This window comes from Hemitrygon akajei, chromosome 26 (assembly GCF_048418815.1).
Source record: "Hemitrygon akajei chromosome 26, sHemAka1.3, whole genome shotgun sequence".
NCBI lineage: Eukaryota > Metazoa > Chordata > Chondrichthyes > Myliobatiformes > Dasyatidae > Hemitrygon > Hemitrygon akajei.
Window position 1 is genome coordinate 13,980,495 of NC_133149.1, and position 20,038 is coordinate 14,000,532.

The 20,038-nt window shown below is 44.1% G+C and overlaps 1 protein-coding gene across 5 annotated transcripts in view; it reads right to left on the reverse strand.

Annotated features, from left to right (window-relative positions):
- The window catches only part of LOC140716759 (transmembrane protein 107-like), a 46,169-nt gene extending 27,613 nt beyond the window's left edge, over window positions 1-18,556 (reverse strand). For 3 of the 5 annotated variants that reach the window (XM_073029590.1, XM_073029594.1, XM_073029593.1), the window contains exons 1-2: window positions 18,377-18,509; window positions 17,547-17,664 (exon numbers count right to left, since the gene is read on the reverse strand). In XM_073029590.1, coding sequence (XP_072885691.1) covers window positions 17,547-17,633 — 87 coding nt within the window. In that variant the 5' untranslated portion in view covers window positions 17,634-17,664; window positions 18,377-18,509. Of the gene's footprint in view, window positions 1-17,546; window positions 17,665-18,376 lie in introns of all 5 variants that reach the window. The other 2 variants (XM_073029592.1, XM_073029591.1) reach the window with 2 other exon arrangements.
- Between the last annotated feature and the right edge of the window lie 1,482 nt (window positions 18,557-20,038).

A 20,038-nucleotide genomic window follows, 5' to 3' on the forward strand; every position in this document is an offset into this window, starting at 1 on the left:
AAAAACAAATAAAGGGACAACATATGTAAACTATTGAGAAATATACCTGACATAATCATTATATATACCTGAAATATAATCACTATGTATTAGCTATTTACTATACTATGTAATCACTTCTAGGTACTGAATATTAATATGTATTATTTTACTAGACACATTTTGCTATGTGTTGTTTTCACTAGATACTTTGTACTCTCTTAGCTGCATACTTACAGAACACCTGTTTAGTTAGCAGCACTATTAGCTGAAATGTACCCCATGTATTGCACTCTGACTTTGTTTAGTACGAGATAACGGTAGCAGACAGGATGCTGCGAGCAGGAATGTAATGTGAGGGAGGTTGTCTGGAAAACATAATCTTGGCCACGAATAAGGCCCCAATGCGAATGGGTGACATATAATGGTGGCGCACCGTGGGCTAGGCAAAAGCGATTAATTAATTAATATATAGATGATATGCAACTAAAGAATGATTGGGTATGCTGATAAGACCGAAATGTAACTGAGATAAGAAATTACTATAAAGAATGCTGTACACCGGAGCTCGGTGGGCTTTCGGTGACGAGTTCATTGATTGCCTCAGCCTTTGTTTGCAAATAAAGGTTTAATTTTCTTGAAGAATTGTCTGTGTCTCCAGGTCATTTCAAGTAACCACGACAAAATTGGCGACCGCGGCAGGACCGGGAAGAGACCCGCGGAAAGGAAACGGCAGATTGGGGACGCTTCCCAGTCCTCTAGGGACCCCCATAAGGCTAACAGAATTAAGGGTGCACCCAAACAAAAGGTAAGCGCTTTTTGCGACAATTTGGACTAAGAACTCTGTTGGTTTTGGGGAGGTCTTGGAGTCTCAGAAGTGTGGAACCACTGCCGAAGGGTCTCTCCGGTCCAAAGAATCTGGCAGAATTGGGAGTTAACAGAGGAGGCTCAGAGGATTGATCAAGAACACTGCAGTGAGGGCAAGTACAAATAAGTTAATAAGAAGTTAAGTTAAGAAAAATTCCACGTGGTGTTGGGAAATCCCTGTGGATACCGCTTCGCACAGAGCGAAGGGCTGAACGGGCAGGGTAAGGAAAATAGAATAGAATTAGAGTAGAAAATCCTCGTGGATACCGCCTTAAGAGATAAGGGTCTGAACAGACGAGTTGCAAAGAGCAAGTTCTGTGGGTACCGCTCTGAATAGAGTTCTGCACGGGCAGAACAGAATAGACTAGGCATAGAATTAGAGTAAATAATATTATCCAGTAAACAAACTGTGAATCTCTGAAATACCTTAAAAAGAGAGAATAACATGACAGGTAAAGGAACGGCAGTAGAGATTCTGAGCAAAAAATTCCCATTAATTAAATATGAGATCACAAAAACTTCAGAAAAATGGGAAAAAAGAACCAAAAACCTGGTCACAAAGTGGCCAAGAGAAGGAACGTTTGATGTAAGTTTGTGCAAAGAAATGGAGGGACTAATTAAAAAATTACAAACCAAAAGATAAATCTAAGAAGAGGGCAAAAAAGAGAACGAGAAATGGAAGTGCTAAAACTCTTCAGAATGGAGGTAGAAAGGCTGAGGAGGACAGGTAGAATATTGATTATAAACGAGGAAGACACTAAGGTGCTGGAAAAACAGCCTGTTAGAGAGAGAGGAGGGTACGTTGAGAAGCTGGCTTCAGCTCCGTACCCGGATGCGAAAGAAACAGAAAAGCCCCTTCCCTATAATGAGGAAGGAACCCCTAAGCAGTGCCCCCTGCTGACGGGAACAGTAAACATGCAGGGAGAAGTCCAAGTTTGGGATAATGAGGAGGAAAAAAAACAATACGAGAAGGAAAAAGCGGCGATATAGAACGAGATAGAGGGAGAAAAGATAAGGATGGAGCAGGAAAGAAGGGAGATGGAAAGAGAAGTGGAAAGGCTACAGCAGCTGAGAGAGAAGAGGGATTATGAGGAGTATCAGTTATACTGTAGAGACAGACAGACTAGAAGAGAACAGGAATCATCTAGACAGCAAGAATGGAGTGAGTTGAGAGGAAGTTGGAGGAAGGTAGGAGACGAGAGTTTGGAGGAAATACGAGAGAGGACGGAGAGGCAGATATTGGAGATGGAAGAGGGGACTAGAGTGGAGAAGGAGCAAGGAAGAAGGTATATCCCAGGAAGGTATGAGTGGCAGCCAGTAGTACTAGGGCCAGCAATAGATAAAGAACCAAGTAAGGAAGGAAGCTTGATTACATGGAACAGGGAGAAGGAAATGCTGCCACTGCTGGTAAAGGGATCAGGACAAGTACAGTATATCCCTTAGGGATCCCAGGACCTGGAAGGGCTGAAAAATACTCTGCCTAGTCTGCACGAGGGGGCAGGAAAGTGGATTAGAGCCTTTGAGGAGGAAACAACGGGACGATTGTTGGCTATGGGAGATTTGAAGGCACTGCTGATAAGGTTGATGGGAACTTCCAAGCTGAAAGAACTGATGGAAATGGCTGGCCCACAGAATGTGGACAGCCCACAGACTGATGGGGCCAATTTTGATCCAGTGAGACAGAGGGTATGGCAGGCCCTCAGGAAGCTTTATCCACCCAGAGTAGACCCCAAAGCCTGAAAGGGGGAACTACTGGGAGACACTGAAAACCCAGCAGCCTATGTAGAAAACCAGTTGAAAAAGTGAAGACTGGAGACTGAGCAAGAGGTGGAAAATAGCTTGTTTCTGAACTCACTGTTCCGACAGAGCATTTTGGATGCAATGCTTCCGCAGGTCAAGTCTAAATTGGAGGAAGTGGTTGGGCTGTCATCACTGACCCCACGAGCATTCAGTGATCACGTAGTCCACGCGGTGGAGAAATATCGGAGAGACAAACGAAAGCTGGCTGAGCAGCAAGAAGAGGTGCAGCGAAAGCTATTGCAAATGCAGCTCAAAGAACTGAAAAAGAAGGACAAAGAAAAAAGCAAAAAGATGCTGCCAGCCATCACACCATTAGATGGAGGAACCGGTCATTCTGTCAGCCAAGGGCCAGAAAACCCCATGCCAATAATGAATGTCTTCGGAGGAACATTTCCACAGATACCCTATTGGGGACAGAGTAAAGTTAAGCAACAGACCAGACAGGACTGGAACTCCCAAGGAGGGGGACAGAGGAGTTATGGGCAGAGAGGGCTAGTGAGGAGACAAGGGGAAAAAGAGATAGAAAGATTGTGCTGGGGATGCAACCAGCCTGGACACATGAAGAGAGACTGCCCATTTAAACCATGGCCTGTCTCGTATCAGCAGGAGCCGATGGCAAGGGAGCCACAGTTTGGCCACATGCCGGCTCCTGGGGGTCCGAGCGGACCTGTACATCCCTATGCAAGGTATTGGGGGTGCCCCGAGAACTCGAGTGGGAAGGGACATTACCCAATGATAACGAGGGAGGCAGAGGAGGAACCTATGGTTCAGGTTATGTTAGAAGGGCAACTGACACCAATGATGATAGATACTGGAGCCACGTACACTTGCGTACAGCCACAGTATGACCTTCACCTTCCCATGTCAGGAAAGTTTATAAAGACGGTAGGGTTCTCGGGGAAAACACAGTTGACACAGTGCACGGCTCCAGTGCATTTGAAAATGGGAAATAAAGGAATTGTTTTACCAGTACTAGTATCTAAAGGAACTCCGATTAATTTGTTAGGCAGAGATGCCTTATTGAAACTGGAATTAAAATTAGAATGCACCAGAAATAGGCTGAGTGTGGAAAGAGCAGGGGCTCAATTAATAGTGCGAGAAGATAAGAGAGCCAATGTTTTTTGGATAGGGGACATAGAAGATCAGATCTGGGATACCTGGGAAAAGTGGAAACAGGGCGTGCAGGCCATATTACCTGAGGCTGTAGCGCCCAAATCTGAGTTACATTGTACTGTAATTTTCGATGAGGCTCAGAATAAGGAGGTAGAGAGGAGATGGAACATGAGGACAGATATTCGACAACAACTAAAAGGGGAAGCCATAGTAATTGGGAAGCAGGGGGCAGCCCTGCAAGTCAGGTGGAATACCTTCTTGAAAGAATGGTACAGGATACCGGAAGCTGTACCCCACATAACCCTGCTGGTAAATGAGGGATACCAGTCTAAAGACTTAGGACCCTTAGTAAAGCAGGTTATAACCATAACGGTTTGGAGAAAGGTTATGCCTGAGGTATGGATATCTGGAAACAACAACTACATTAAAATAGGGGTAAACATAGATGTGACAGGAACTATGAAGGAAGCTGAAGTAACTCCTCAGCCACACATGCCATTGTTGGGGCAGGCAAGGGGTCGGCAGAAAAATAAAATATTGGACAAGTTGCCATCTATTCTGTGGTCGCAACATGACATGGATGTGAGGAAAATAAAAACAGCCAGTCCGGTGGAGGTAAGGTTAAAGAAAGGAGCAGTTCCACCTAGGAGACCACAATATCCCTTAAGACCGGAAGCAGAGGAAGGTATAGCGCCGACAATACAGGGACTGTTAGAGGCAGGAGTGCTTAAGAGAGTAAACAGCCCCTGCAATACTCCGCTGTTGCCTGTCCCAAAAGCGGACAGGTCTAAATGGAGACTGGTGCATGACTTACGAGCAGTGAATGAGGTAGTGGAGGATGTGGCAGCAGTGGTCCCGAATCCACACACACTGCTGACTAATATCCCACCAGAAGCAAGCTACTTTTCAGTAATTGATTTGTGTTCGGCTTTCTTCAGCAATCCCCTAGCCGAACAGTGTCAGTATTTGTTTGCATTTACATACAGAGGCAACCAGTACACCTACACTAGAATGCCACAAGGATTTAAGCATTCACCACATGTTTTTAATAAAGTATTGAAGGAAGATTTGGATGGCATTTCGTTGGAAAGTACACTGATACAGTATGTGGATGATTTGTTGATTTGCTCTGAAAGTGAAGAGCAGTGTGAACGGGATACTGTGATACTTTTAGAGAAACTGGCGTATGGAGGACATAAAGTATCTAAGAAAAAGCTGCAATTTTGTAAGCAGCAGGTGGAATATTTAGGAAGGATGGTATCTAAAGGCGTAAAGGCAGTAGCGCCGAGTCAGATTGAGGCGATAACGAAAGCTTCAAAGCCCCAAACAGTAGGGCAGATGATGACGTTTTTGGGAATGACAGGATATAGCTCAGATTGGATAGGAGAATATGCTGAGATTGTGGCACCTTTGAGAAAGATAATGAAAGAAGCAGGACATACAAATTTGAAGAATGGCTTACAGTGGAATGGAGAGGCGGAGATAGCTTTCAATACTATTAAGCAAGAATTACAGTCAGCACCAGCATTAGCTTTGTCTGACTACGAGAAGGTTTTTCATTTGTATGTATCCAACCGACAGGAGGGTTATGTCACAGCGGTTCTAACACAAGAGACAGGCACAGGAAAAGCAAAGCAGCCGATAGCATACTACAGTACGAGACTAGATGAGGTGGCTCAGGGGTATCCACCCTGTTATCAGGGATTGGCGGCGCTGTACTATGCATATGAAAAGGCATCATCTGTAACCCTGGGCTATCCTGTGACTCTGTACACACACCACAAAGTAGCAGAATTGCTGGAAAGAGGGAAATTTGTGCTGACGCCAGCCAGGATAGCAGTGTATCAGATGCTATTGACATTTCCAGACATAACTATACAGAGATGCACTACCAGTAATATAGCCGATTTTGTCCCTTTGGACTATGAAGGAGAACCCCATGATTGTGTAGGGAAGACGATGGCATTTGCCAAAATTGAGAGCAGATTTACGGTCAGAACCACTAGAGGATGCAGATAAAAAGGTTCTGTTCGTAGATGGCTCTTGTTGTAGGGATTATGATGGAAATCACGCAGGGTTCTCAGTAGTGCAGCAAGATCAGTCGAGCTATAAGATTATTAGGATAGAGCCATGTCCCCAACCGTGTTCCGCCCAACTAGCAGAAATCAAAGCCCTGACAGCTGCGTGTGAAATGATGGAAGGTGAGAAAGTAGACATCTATACTGATTCGGCATATGCTCATGGAGTATGCCATTTGTTCGGGGCAGTGTGGAAGCAGAGAGGTTTTAAAAAAAAGTAGCGGAGATCCTATACAACATTGTCAGCAAATTCTAGCCTTAATAAAAGCACTTATGAAACCCCAAGCACTGGCTATAGTGAAATGCCAGGCACACAAGAAAGGGAATGGTATGATAACAAAAGGAAATCAAGCTGCAGACGAAGCAGTCAGGAAAGCATCTGGGTGTACATCAGTTATTATTGCACCCCAGGTAAGCCTAGAGCCGGAACCCATGATAGAGGACCTGGTTGAAATGCAAGGTAGGGCAACGTTGGTAGAACAGACAATGTGGAGGCGACGGGGGGCCAAGCAGAACTTAGAAGGCCTGTGGAGCACAGAGGATGGTTTGTGGGTAGCTCCTACTTCTTTGTTGACTATCCTAATCTCAGAAGCACATGGAGTGGACCATTGTTCAAGGGGGGAAGTAATAAGGAAAATAACAAAGGATGGTTTCTGGTCGCCTTACTTACAAGCTTCGGTAGACTATATTTTAGCACAATGCGAGGTTTGTGCACAGAATAATGTTCGAAGGGGGATTGCAACCCCAATAGGTCACATACCTGTGCCTGAAGGACCATTTCGACATCTGGTGATCAACTACGTAGATATGATAAAGACGGTAAGAGGGAAAAGATACATTCTGGTGGTAATTGACAGGTTCAGCAGATGGGTAGAGACAATACCCTCGAAGGATCAAGGGGCAGGAACAGTGGTAAAGTTCCTGACAAATGAAGTGACCCCAAGATTTGGAATACCTACGGAAATCAGCTCGGACAACGGTTCAGCCTTCATCCAAAAGGTGGTCAAATTGGTATTACAAGTACTGAGAATAAAACAAAGGTTCGGATGTGTGTACCACCCACAGTCACAGGGCATGGTGGAAAGAATCAATGGCACTCTGAAGGCCAAACTAAACAAAATTTGTGCAGACACTAAACTTAATTGGGTCGATGTTTTACCGTTAGCATTGATGAGTTACCGGATGCAAACTAATCGAGTGACATGCCTGACACCGCATGAGATGCTCACTGGGAAGCTATCATACCTGTGATAGGGGTAAGCAAAAATGTTGAATGGATAAACTATATATACTACAATCAACAGAGGTTCATCAACTACACCGATGATGCACTGGAGGCCTTAAGGCAACAGCTGGATGCAACTAGCAGGATGGCGTGGCAAAACAGACAGGTACTGGATTGGCTTTTGGCAGAAAAAGGGGGTGTGTGTGTGATGTTTGGAGATCAATGCTGCACTTTCATACCGAACAATACTAGCCCAGAAGGGTCTTTCACCAGAGCAATGAATAAATTAAAGGATCTGCAGAAGGAGGTCAAACAGAATGCAAGATTTGGGCATCGGTGGTTTGATTGGTAAGAAAGCAAACTAGGGGGATGGGGTGCGTGGCTGACTAAATTGGCAATGACTGCAGGCATAGTGCTGATAAGTTGTGCATTTATTCTGTGCTGTTTTCTTCCATGTCTCAAGACTTTGATAATGCGTGCGACAGCAAAACAATTCCCGATGTTACTGGAAATTGTTGAATCTGACCCCAGACAAGGAGAAAAACCGATGATGTACTGTTACAGTCTGCACGATGTATCAAGCGGACTGGAGGGTGTTAATGATGTGGACACTAGTCTGTAAAGGTGTCTGAGTCTTTTTTCCTGTCTCAGCTACGGAGGGACAGGTTTTTGGCTCAACAGCCTAGGATAACAGAGAGAGATCATTTTGAGCTCCGAGTATGGAAATTGTAGTTGACCCAAATTTGGGATTAAAATGCTGGACTTTATTTTGGCTTTGGTGCACGGCCTCTGAGTGTTCTCTTTCTGTGTGAGACCCTGTGGGTCTCAAAGGGGGGGATTATATTGAGAAATATACCTGACATAATCATTACATATACCTGAAATATAATCACTATGTATTAGCTATTTACTATACTATGTAATCACTTCTAGGTACTGAATATTAATATGTATTATTTTACTAGACACATTTTGCTATGTGTTGTTTTCACTAGATACTTTGTACTCTCTTAGCTGCATACTTACAGGACACCTGTTTAGTTAGCAGCACTATTAGCTGCGATGTATCCCATGTATTGCACTCAGACTTTGTTTAGTACGAGATAACGGTGGCGGACAGGATGCTGCGAGCAGGAATGTAATGTGAGGGAGGTTGTCTGGAAAACATAATCTTGGCCACGAATAAGGCCCCAATGTGAACGGGTGACATATAATGGTGGCGCACCGCGGGCTAGGCAAGAGCGATTAATTAATTTATATATAGATGATATGCAACTAAAAATTGATTGGGTATGCTGATGAAACCGAAATGTAACTGAGATAAGAAATTACTATAAAGAATGCTGTACACCGGAGCTCGGTGGGCTTTCGGTGACAAGTTCATTGATTGCCTCAGCCTTTGTTTGCAAATAAAGGTTTAATTTTCTTGAAGAATTGTCTGTGTCTCCAGGTCATTTCAAGTAACCACGACAAAACTCATAAAAGCAAAGTAGAATTTTACATGCAAGTTCAGGTTGAATCACCCTGTTTAAAAGCCATTTAAATAGGCAAGGCAAGGCTTAGAAGGATTTGGTCCTAGTGGGGACAAATGAGACAATGGTCAGCATGGACAATGTGATAATATGGAAAACTGTCCAATTAGGTCCTGCCCACGAAAAGTAGAGAGACTCAGTCCAGTCAATTATTTCCCAAATCACTCTCAATGAGCAGCAAAGGTATTAACGATGATCCCAAGTAGTGGGCAGAGTATAAAACACAAGCCCGCACCAGCAAACACAGTCAGAGTAAAGAAAAAAAAACACAATTAAAGGCAAACAAAAAGTAGTTGATTAAGTAAGTGCAAGAAAAATTTTTTTTTTGGGGGGGGGGGGGGGGGGGAGAATGCAGGGTCATCAATAAAAGCAATCCCGGGAATGAAAAGCTGAATACAGGAGAAGCCTTTGATCTCTGGGGCTATACACAGTGGAGATCGGAAGGATGAGGAGAAATTTTATTGAAACTTAGCAAAATCTAGAAGGTATGGAAAAAATGGACATGGAGAAGATGCTTCCATTAGAAGAGTTCAGGATCAGAGGGCACAGACTCAAAATAAAGGGAAATCCCTTTAAAACGGAGATGAGAAGCAATCTTTTTAGCCATAGAGTGTGAAATTCATTGCTGCAGAGCTGTCTAGACCAAGTCATTGAGTGTACTTAAGGCAGAGATTGATAGATTCTTGACTTGTAACGGAGTTAAGCCCAATGCCATTAGGCTTTACAATTCAACCGCCAGGACTTAAGAACTTTTTAAAAGCTATTATTAATGCTTTTTGAGATAGTGATTTAGATGCATATCATATTTTTTTACTGAGTTAAGTATTGTATGTAATTAGTTTTGCTACAACAAGTGTATGGGACATTGGAAAAAAAGTTGAATTTCCCCATGGGGATGAATAAAGTATCTATCTATCTATCTATCTACAGGGAGAAGGTGAGAGTTGAGAAGAAAAACAGCCATGAATGAATGAATGAATGAATGAAAGAATCGAGTAGGGGCAGTCGGCACATTTTATGCAACACAGTTCCCAAAGTGACATTGGATTGCACATAATTAGGCACTTGGCAAGGTCCAATAAAAAGTTAGGTTTAAGCACAGTGGCCATTGTGTGAGTGAGACAGTGTAAGAGTGGGCAGTTAAGGCCTTTAGTGAGGAAAGGTGTAGACCATAGGCAGATTTTTTTGATTATTTATTGTTTCTTATTGCAAATTTACAGCAGTGGGGATGCAGGCAGGATAGTGGAATGCTCCACTTGTGAGATGTGGGAAGGCAGGGAGACCTCCACTGTCCCTGACCACTACACCTGCAAGAAGTGCATCCAGCTGCTGCTTCTAACAGACCGTGTTAAGGAGCTGGAGCTAGAACTGGATAAGCTCTGGATCATTCACGAGGCTGAAGGGTATATACAGGAAGGAAGTTTCACCCAAGGTGCAGGACACACTTAACTTGGTGACTGTCAGGAGGCAGAAAGGGGATAGGCAGTCGTTGCAAAGTATCCCTGTGGCCATCCCCTCAACAACAGATATACCACTGGGGGTGGATGACCTTGCAGAGGAGAGCTAGTCTTTAGCTCAGAAGGGAGAAGAGGTGTGCTGTGGTGAAAAGTGCCTCCTTACTTAGGGGAACAGAAAGGAGGTTCTGTGGATGAGAACGAGATTCCTGCATCATATGTTGCCTCACAGGTGCCAGGGTCAGGAGCATCTCAGATCAAGTCCACAGAATTCTTAACTGGGAAGGTCAGCAGCCAGAGGTCATGGTTCAAATAAGTAACAATGACAGGAGTAGGAGGGGTCAAAGTGAGTTCAAGGAGTTAGGTGCCAAGGTAAAGGACAGGACATCCAGGCTTGTGACACCATAATGTCTACCTGTGCCATGTGGCTAAGGAGATGGGCTCTCTTTCATGGAAGGTGGGACCTGGACAGAAGGTACAGCTTGCACCTGAACTGGAGGGGGACAAATATCCTAGCAGGAAGGTTTGTTAATGAACTATGGACACAGTGGGGGGAGGATGGAAGGAGGTTTAAGCTCGAGTTGCAGGGGGACAAAAAGCAGAGTGCTAGAACAGATGGTGGAATGGTTGTGGAGAAAGATGTTGTTAAGCCTACCTACAATGTCAGGAATCAAAAGCATGCAAATGGTGGGAATAACCTTTTAAGCTGCATATATTTCAAAGCAAAGGCAGATGAGCTTAGGACATGGATCAGCACGAGGAATTATTATGTTGCAGCTACCAGTGAGACTTGGTTGCAAGAGGGGCAGGACTGGCAGCTCTATGCTACTGAGGAATAGATAGGTAGGACCACATTAATGGGATATTATAGACCATCGAACAGTCCACAGGATTGAGAGGAGCAAAGTTGTAGAGACCTTACAAACTTGCAAGAAACCCAAGGTTGTGATAGTAGGCGATTATATATCGACAGGGACTTCAATTAGTCAATTGGCCTAATTCTGCTCCTATAGCCTTAAAATGAAAATGAAGCAACAATCAAATCTGGTTCACTATGTTTGAATGAGCAGAGTTTATTGAATAATGCTGCTATTCACAAGCAGGGACAGGCATCAGGGAGTATCATATGATGATGCTGAAAGGTCTGGGCATTAAGTATTCTTGGATACAAAATGTCAAGGAAAGGAGAAGTAGCAGAACTAAGACGTGCTGGAGATAGAAGATGGAAGACACAGACAAAAACAAAAAAAAAATCCCAAAGAAAATCTGTTTGGCTAGAGGCAAGAAACTGGAGGATCTGAAGGCAATTGATAGGAATGTACGGAGAAAAGGTTACAGGGGAAATTAGTGGGGGAATGAGACTGCTGTGAGCTAGCATAGACTTGAGGGACTGAATAGCCTCCTTCTCTGCTCTAAGGAAATATGGAAAATCTGTCCTGGATAATTTTCTAAAAAAATCTATTACTGGTCAAATAAGAAAACAGGTTTTGCTTGATCAGATACTGGGGAATGAGGTAGGTCAAGTGCACCAAGTTTTAGAAGGTAAAACACTAAGGACACAATGATCACTAGTTTTAAGTCAGCTACAGAAGAGAAGGAGCCACACAAGTACAAATAATTAACCAGAGAAAAGCTAAAGGGTGAGAGTGGATCTGACCCAAGTCGATCGGAACCAAAAGCTGACAGGTTGCCCGCATTATAGGAAGGATGTGATGGTACACGGAGGGCCCCAAGAAAGATTTAAAATAATGGTTCCTGAAATGGGGGAACCAAGATATAAAAATACATTTAAAAATAAAGGCTGGGACTACTTACTTTGAAAAAGAAATTTGATGGAAATATGAAAAATAATGTGTGTCTACAGAGTGGATAATGGGAAGCTGATGCCTCTTTTGGAAGGGACAATAGAGGTCATGGGTTAAAACAAAGGGAACAGAACTAAGAGTGAAAGAAGGTAAGTCTTGCTTTTACATAGGATGTGATTGGAATCTGGAATGAAAGGAAATAAGTCACGGGGAGAAGGTACAAACTCTTTACAGAAAGCTGCGGAATTGAACCCCGTTCAGTTATTGCTGGTACTGTAAAGCACTGAGTTATCTGCTACACTATCATGCCACCTGGCTCTTTTATACACCTCTCTGAGATTACTCTCCGACTCCCCCAAAGGAGGAAAGACCTAGCCTATCCAATCTCTCCCTATAACTCAGTCCTTCAAGACCAGGCAACCGATAGAGCATGCCACAAACTCAGTATGCCCCAGTTATTGAAGTACATTTTAAGTATAGTCACGGCATTATCCACAAGATCCACAGCCATTATTTGCATAATGCTACTGGTCACATTCAGGATGACTTTGTGACATCCTGATGTTGTTCTGTGCCTTTTGTCTATCTCAGTGCATTCACTACCGAAATTTTCATCTATTGCTTTGTTCCATTAATTTACTCTCATCACATGCTCCATCTAGCTTCACAGCCTCCAGCATAATCTCCATAACAGAGCTTATGATGTAACACCTTACATCAAGTCTTGCTCTTGTCATCCCAGTCTGTGAGAAGTACCATGATATTAAATCTGAAATTCTTTGCCTAAAAACATAACATCATGGCCTCATCTCTTTCCACCTGTGCAACGTCCTCCAGCTTTACTACATCCCTTTCAGAATTCCTCCTTCACTAATGGAAATGTTTGGATCTTGCTCCATTTTGATCTGAATAAAATTTAGTAGGTTACTTTAGGATGGTCATCCACGATAACAGGGTCATAGTTATGCAAAATGAAAACAGGCTTTTCAGCCTAATTGGTCCATGCTGAGCAAGATTTCAAACTAACCCAATTCTATTTGACAGCATGTGGCCCATATCCCTCAAAACCTTATACCAAGATGAACCACGGTAAGCACGGGCTGCTTACAAAGCTTCTAAATATACCTCTTCTGAATTACTCTTACTGCAATCTGCAACCTGCAATTTCCCTTTGAACCATCTAAATGCGCTAGTGATTAAAAGATTCTCTGAAGGACCCGGTGGACCTAACTCTCAAGCATGTAGGTACAGCGACCTTTAGCAGCCGAAGGTCACCATGACTGAAAGAGAGGGGTGAGGGGAGAACTCCAAGCCAGACTGAAACTCCAAGCAATAAAGTTCCTCTACCCAACACCTTATTAGCAAATGTACAGTTGCCGGAGAACAAGACTGAGGACCTAAGAGCAAGATTGCTGTATTGGAGGGAAATGAGGAATTGCTGTGTTCTGTGTTTCATGGAGCTATGGCTCACTTTGGACATGCCGGATACGTTGTTAAGACCCAAAGGTTTTTCGAAACACAGGATGGAACAGACTGCTGATTCTGAGAAGGCAAAAGATAGGGGTCTGTGTTTCGTGATAATCGGATGTGGCGGTTTTGTCGCACTCTTATTCCCACAACCTGGAACAGCTAATGATTAGGTGCTGATCGTTTTTCTCACTAAGAGTTCTCCTGCATGACCCTGACTGCAGTATGCATACTGCCAAAAGCCAATGTCAATAAGGTACTCGAGATATTGAATGCTGCCATCACCAAACAAGAAATAGCCCACCCTAACACATTTCAAAGCATAACCAGGGACTTCAATCAGGCTTGTTTGAAGAAATCTCTGCCCAATTATCATCAGCATATCAGCTACAGCACAATCAACCACTGCTATACTTATGATAAGAAATACCTACAGTTCCACGCCCAGACCGCAATTCTGGAAATCTGATCACTTAACTGTCATTCTCCAACCTACATCTGATCACTTAGCTGTTATTCTCCTACCAGAGGCTAAACAGCAAACCTCCATAGATTAGGACAGCAAAGAGGTGGTTGCGGGAGGCCAGAGGAGCAGCAATAGGAATGGTTCAAGACAGTGGACTGGGCCGTGTTCAAGGACTCAGAGGATCTGAATAAATACAGTCATTGACAAGTGTATCCCCACAAAATCATTCAGAATCTTCCCCAACCAATATCCCTGAATGAAACATGAGATCCGTAATCTGCTGAGGGCCAGATCAGTATCATTCAGATCCAGCGACCAGGTACAAAATACAAGAGGTTCAGGTATGATCTCCAGAAAGCCCTCACGTGCGAAGTGCAGATCTGAATTACAGAAGGATGCTCAACAGCTGTGACAGGGCTGGCATGCTATTACCTTTTACAAAGTGAAACCAAATGACATAGACGACAACAGGGCTTCGCTCCCAGACAAGCTCAATGCCTTCCATGCTTACTTTGACCACCGAAACATGAAGGAACCTTCACAAACTCCCACAGCCCCCGATGATCTTGTGTACCCACGGAATGCATCCAGTCCAGATAGGGTACCTGGCTGAGTACTAAAGACCTATGCTAATCTGACAGGCTGGGCCTGTGCTTTAACCTCTCGGTTTGGCAGTCTGAAGTACCCACCTGCTTCAAGCAGGCTTCAATTACATTGATGCCCAAGAAGAATGTGGACACCTGCCTCAATGACCATCATCCAGTAGCACTTTCATCCTCTGTGATTAAGTGCTTTGTGAGGCTGATGATGAAACACATCAGCTCCTGCCTGAGAAGTGAGATGGATCTGCTCCAATTTGCACTCTGGCCCAACAGGTCCACAGCAAATCCCATTTCAATGGCTCTTCACTCATCCTGGATCATCTGGACAGTAAAGATGCATACATCAGGATGCTCTTTATCGACTGCAGCTTGGCTTTCAATACTATCATACCCTCAAAACTAATCAATAGGCTTCAAGACTTTGGCATCAAAACCTCCTTATATAATTGGATCCTTGATTTCCTCTGTTACGAATGTGCCGCAACTCTGAGGGGCCGAAGGGTACAAAGTCGCCCCCTCCTTTTTGAGAATCGCAAGATCGCTATTAATTCGGGTCTGGGACCCAGGAAATGAGAGAGAATCTACAAGGTTTGGAATGTGTCCTGGCCGCAGCGAAACAAAACCATTGATAACGGCTATTGTCTCTTGGAGACGGAATTGTGTATTGAGTACTGTACTATTCATTGAAGCCCCTCAGGGGACGACCAGACTGGGCTGGTTGAGGGATTGCATCATCCCAACCTGATTGACATCTGAGACCCCGTGAGTAAGGATAAAAGAGGGTCTGGGGAACAACCCCTTTAGACGCACCAGGAGAAACGCTGGAAATCCAGTGACAGCATTTTATAGCGAACGCCGGTGAGGGCTCGTGTGCGTCCTCCCTTGCCGGGGTGGCAGGCTCATCACGGAAGAACGGCTTAGCTAAAGAAGAGGTCACAAGTGAACGGCCACACCAACGAGACTCCGACGGATCGAAATCATAAAAGGAAAGCCGGCAAGTTTTTCTCCCAAAACTCTCTCTCTCCAACAATTGCAACACAGCAGTCCCCAAAGGCTGCAGCCTGCATGAACTGAGTGAACTTTATATTTCCATTGGACAATACATTATCCCCTAGACAACGATAGAGCTATTTCTTATTGATTATTATTATACCCGCACTTTTAGATTCAGTATTGACGACATATATTATCTGTATATTTGCATTGATATTATTTTTGTGTATTTTTACTAATAAATACTGTTAAAAATAGTACCATCAGACTTCAACGAACCTCTCTATCTTTGCTGGTAAGTGACCCAGTTACAGGGTTCGTAACACCTCACTTGCAGACACCAGTAAGTTTGGTTTGGCAGCAACAACTCCACAATTACCATCAGCACAGGTGCACCATAAGGTTGTGTGCTTAGCCCCCTGCTCTACTCGCTTTACACTTATGACTGTGAGGCTAAACACAACTCCAATGCCGTATTTAAGTTTGTTGACACCACCACTATCATTGGCTGAATCAAAGGTGGTGACAAATCAGCATATAGGAGAAAGACTGAAAATGTGGCTGAATAATGCCATTGAACAACTACTCAATGTCAACAAGACCAGGGAGCTCCATAGGAGGAAACCACAGGTTCATGAGTCAGACCTCACCAGGGGATCAGAGGTGGAGAGGGTCAGAAACTACATTTCTTGGTGTTATCATTTCAGAGGATCTGTCCTGGGTCATTACAAGTGTAATTATGAAGCAAGCACGGCAGCACCTCTACTTCCTTAGAAGTTTGCAAAGATTCGGCATGATACCTAAAACTGACAAACTTCTATAGATCACAAACAAGAGAAAGTCTGCAGATGCTGGAAATCCAAGCAACACAGAAAATGCTGGAGGAAGCAGCAGGCCAGGCAGCATCCATAAAATAAAGTACAGTCGATGTTTTGGGCTGAAACCCTCAGTTCTGCTGAAGGGTTTCGGCTTAAAATGTCAACTGCACTTTTTTTTCCCCTATTGATACTGCTTGGCCTGCTGAGTTCCTCCAACATTTTGCGCGTGTTACTTGGATTTCCAGCAACTGCAGATTTTCTTGTTTGCAATTGGAATCTTCTATAGATTTGTGGTGGAGAGTATATTGACTGGTTGCATCACAGCCTGGTATGAAAACACTGATGCACTTGAACTGAAAGTGAATGCAGCCCAATCCATCATGGGTAAAGCACTTCCAACCATTGAGCACATCTACAGGGAGAACTGTTGCAGGAAAGCAGCATCCATCATTAAGGGCCCCCACCACCCAGGCCATGCTCTTTTCTCACTGCTGCCATCAGGAAGGCAGTACAGGAGCCCAAGGACCCAGACCACCAAGTTCAGGAACAGTTATTTCCCCTCAACATCAGGCTCTTAAAACAGAGGGGATAACGTCACTTGCCCAATCACTGAACTGGACTCACTTTCAAGGTCTCTTCATCTCATGTTCTCAATGTTTATTGCTCATTTATTTATTTATTATTTTCTCTTTTGTATTTGCACAGTTTGTTGTCTTTTGTACATTGGTTGTTCGTCTGTCCTATTTGGTGTGGTCTTTCATTGATTATGGTTATTTCATTGATTATTGATATGGTTATTGGATTTATTGAGAATGTCCACAAGAAAATGAATCTCAGGATTGTATATGGTGACATACACATACATCGATAATAAATTTAATTTGAACTTTGAAACCTTTCTATTCATGTACTTACCCAAGGACCTTCCAAATAATTTAATGTACCTGTCTCAACCACTTCCATGAGCAGTTCATTCCATATAATCATCACCCTCTTGGTGGAATAATTTACCCCCAAGATTCCTATTAAATCTTTCCCCTCTCACCTTAAACTTATTCCCTCAAGTTCTTGAATTCCCAGCTCTGGAAAGGCTGTGCATTCATCCCATGCCCCTCACGATTTTATACACCTCTATAAGACCACCTTTCATTCCCCTATACTCCAGTGAAAATAGTCCTAATATGCTTAACTCCTCTCTATAACAGCTCTATACAAGTGCAGATTTCTGCTCTACCCTCTCTGTTTTGAGATGTGCCCCACCAAATATTGAGCTTTAGTGAAGGTTGAACCTGATCTGGGCCAAGAACTGTCCCTCATGTTTTTCCAGTATCTTTCCTCTGTACTTACCCTGGACCAGAAGATATTAACTACGATGACAAAATGAGCCACGAGGGTCAGAAATCGTGATGGTATAAGGCTGCTGGGCATCAACATCTCCAGTTCTTGCTCTGCACTCAAGATCTACCTGCAGAAATGAAGAGGAATCTTTGAAACACAAGACAAATATTCTCTCATGTCTACCCCAAGATGGAAACCAGCATTGCTCTACAGCTAACTTTAGAGAGAAATAAAATAAAAACATAAAATATTAATTATGTGCACTAATCCCTAGATTCCTGCAAACGCCTCAATTCCAGGGTTATCCCCCTCTCCTCCCCCAACTCGTTTGATCCTGGGAACAATTCTGTGCATTATCTCCGCTTCCTTTCTCTTGAGCCCAGGAACAGTTCCCTATTTGATCCAGAATTCCCTTTATCCTGGAAGATGCCCCCGCCTAATCCCCAATTCTGGGGTTGTGAGAAATCGGCCGTCTCAGCCGAGGAAAATGCCCGGAAAACTTATCCGGCTATCAATTAATTCCCTGCACCCCAGCGAAAGTCCTCCTCCACTCCCATCTGGCACCCTGAGCTCCCTCACCCTCCAACTGAAGCAGAGAGGGGCAAGAGCAGAGTGAATGGCAGGAGCGGTGGGTGGGTGGGGGCCAAGGAGAGAGACGTCCCTTCACCAACCCTGATATGGGCAACTCCACCCGCAGCAACACAATTCAGCCCCTTCCCCGCATCCAAACCCTCCTCCTCCCCTCTTCTGCCCCCGCTCGCTCCCATTCCATTCTGTCTTCGCAGAGGACGCGCGGTTACTCAGGTAACCAAGGGCGCGGGACTCCGGCCTATAATTACCGACTGGATCCGGGCACCTGGCCATGTCCCGCGGAAACAGACCTGCTCCCACCTTCTCCTCCAGCGACCGCCCGCCTCCCACTTGACCCTCAGATCCCTCACCCTCAACAGTACTTCACTTAACTCCCGATTCACGGTGGCGGCCCTGACCCGTGCGCCTGCGCATTAAGATCCTTCAAAGTGAGTGGATGACCTACTCTAACGCGTGGCCTTCTGGGTAATACAGCAGCCATTATATCGTGCTCGGCGCCGTCCGAGTGATGACGAATTCATAAACACAAGAGATTCTGCAGATCCAGAGCAAAATGCCTAAGAAAATCGGCAAACGAGGCAGAATCTAAGGAGGGGGAATAAACCGTTGATGTTCCAGGCGAGACTTTTCATCAGGTCTTCGTCCTGGAAGGTCAATTGTTTATTACTCTCCATAGATGCTGCCTGACTGACTTGAGTTCCTAAAACATTTTGTGCGATGTCCTCAATTCTCGGTGATGGAGCCATTCAGGGAGTGAGGCGCTCTTAGGTAAGAGGCGGTGCAAATTTAGGTTTACAACTGTAGAATTGGTGATGTTGTGACGTTTGGCGCGTCTCTGTTGCATGGGGAGTCTTGACTTGCTTTGTCAAACTTAGAGTATGGAGACAGGAGTCCCGGTCAGTCTGCTGCCGAACCACCCGATTTCCCAACATTCAATGGATTCTGCGAGTTTTAATGCAATCACAGACCAGTTCAGTAATGGGGCAAGATTTCAAAATAATTTGGGATAGAACTAGCATTCACGTGAACTTGTAGATTGATTTCAGAAATTCAAGTATGAGTTTATTGAAGGCATATTACAGAACAGTCACAAAAGATTCTGCAGATTTTGGAAATCTTAAGCAACACACAAAATGCTGGAGGAACTGAACAAGTCAGGCAGAATCTATGGAGAGGAATAAACAGTCCATGTTTCAGGCTGACACCCTTCATCAGATCTGGAAAGGAAGGAAGTAGAAGGTGGGGGAAGGGAAAGAGTAGAAGCTAGCAGGTGGTAGGTGAGATCAGGTGAAGGGGGTTAAGTGAAAACCTGGTCATTTATCTTCCCTTTTACTCTTCTCTTTCTCCATTCCCCGGTCTGGTTACCATTTCATCTCTTCTCCTCACCAGCCCATCTCCCCTATAGGGTTGCCCTCCACCTTCTCTTTCTTCTATGGCTCACTGTCCTCTCCCACCTATCCCCTCCCAGCTCCTCAATTCATTCACCCTCCCCACCAACCACCTTCACCCTCACGTCTCCCCTATCACCTGGCAACTTGTATTCATTCCCCTCCCCACCTTCCTATTCCGGCTTCTGTTCAATCCCCTCCCTTCTTTCCAGTCCTGATGACAAGTTAGCCTGAAATATTGACTGTTTATTCCCTTGGAGATGCAGTGAACTTTGAGGAGGCAGGAAACACTTCAGGCAAAGCAAGTTTATTTGTATAGTACTTTTCAAACACAAGTCAGTTCAAATTGTTTTATAAAAACAATACAAGAATCAGATACAAGAATCAAACATCAAACTTCAGACAATATAAACAGAATAACGATAACAAAAATAAAGAAATAGTAGTTACAGTGCAGGAGATTCAAATGAAAAGCTACAGCAAAAAGAAAAAAGAATAAAGACTTGATTTAAAAGCTTAAAG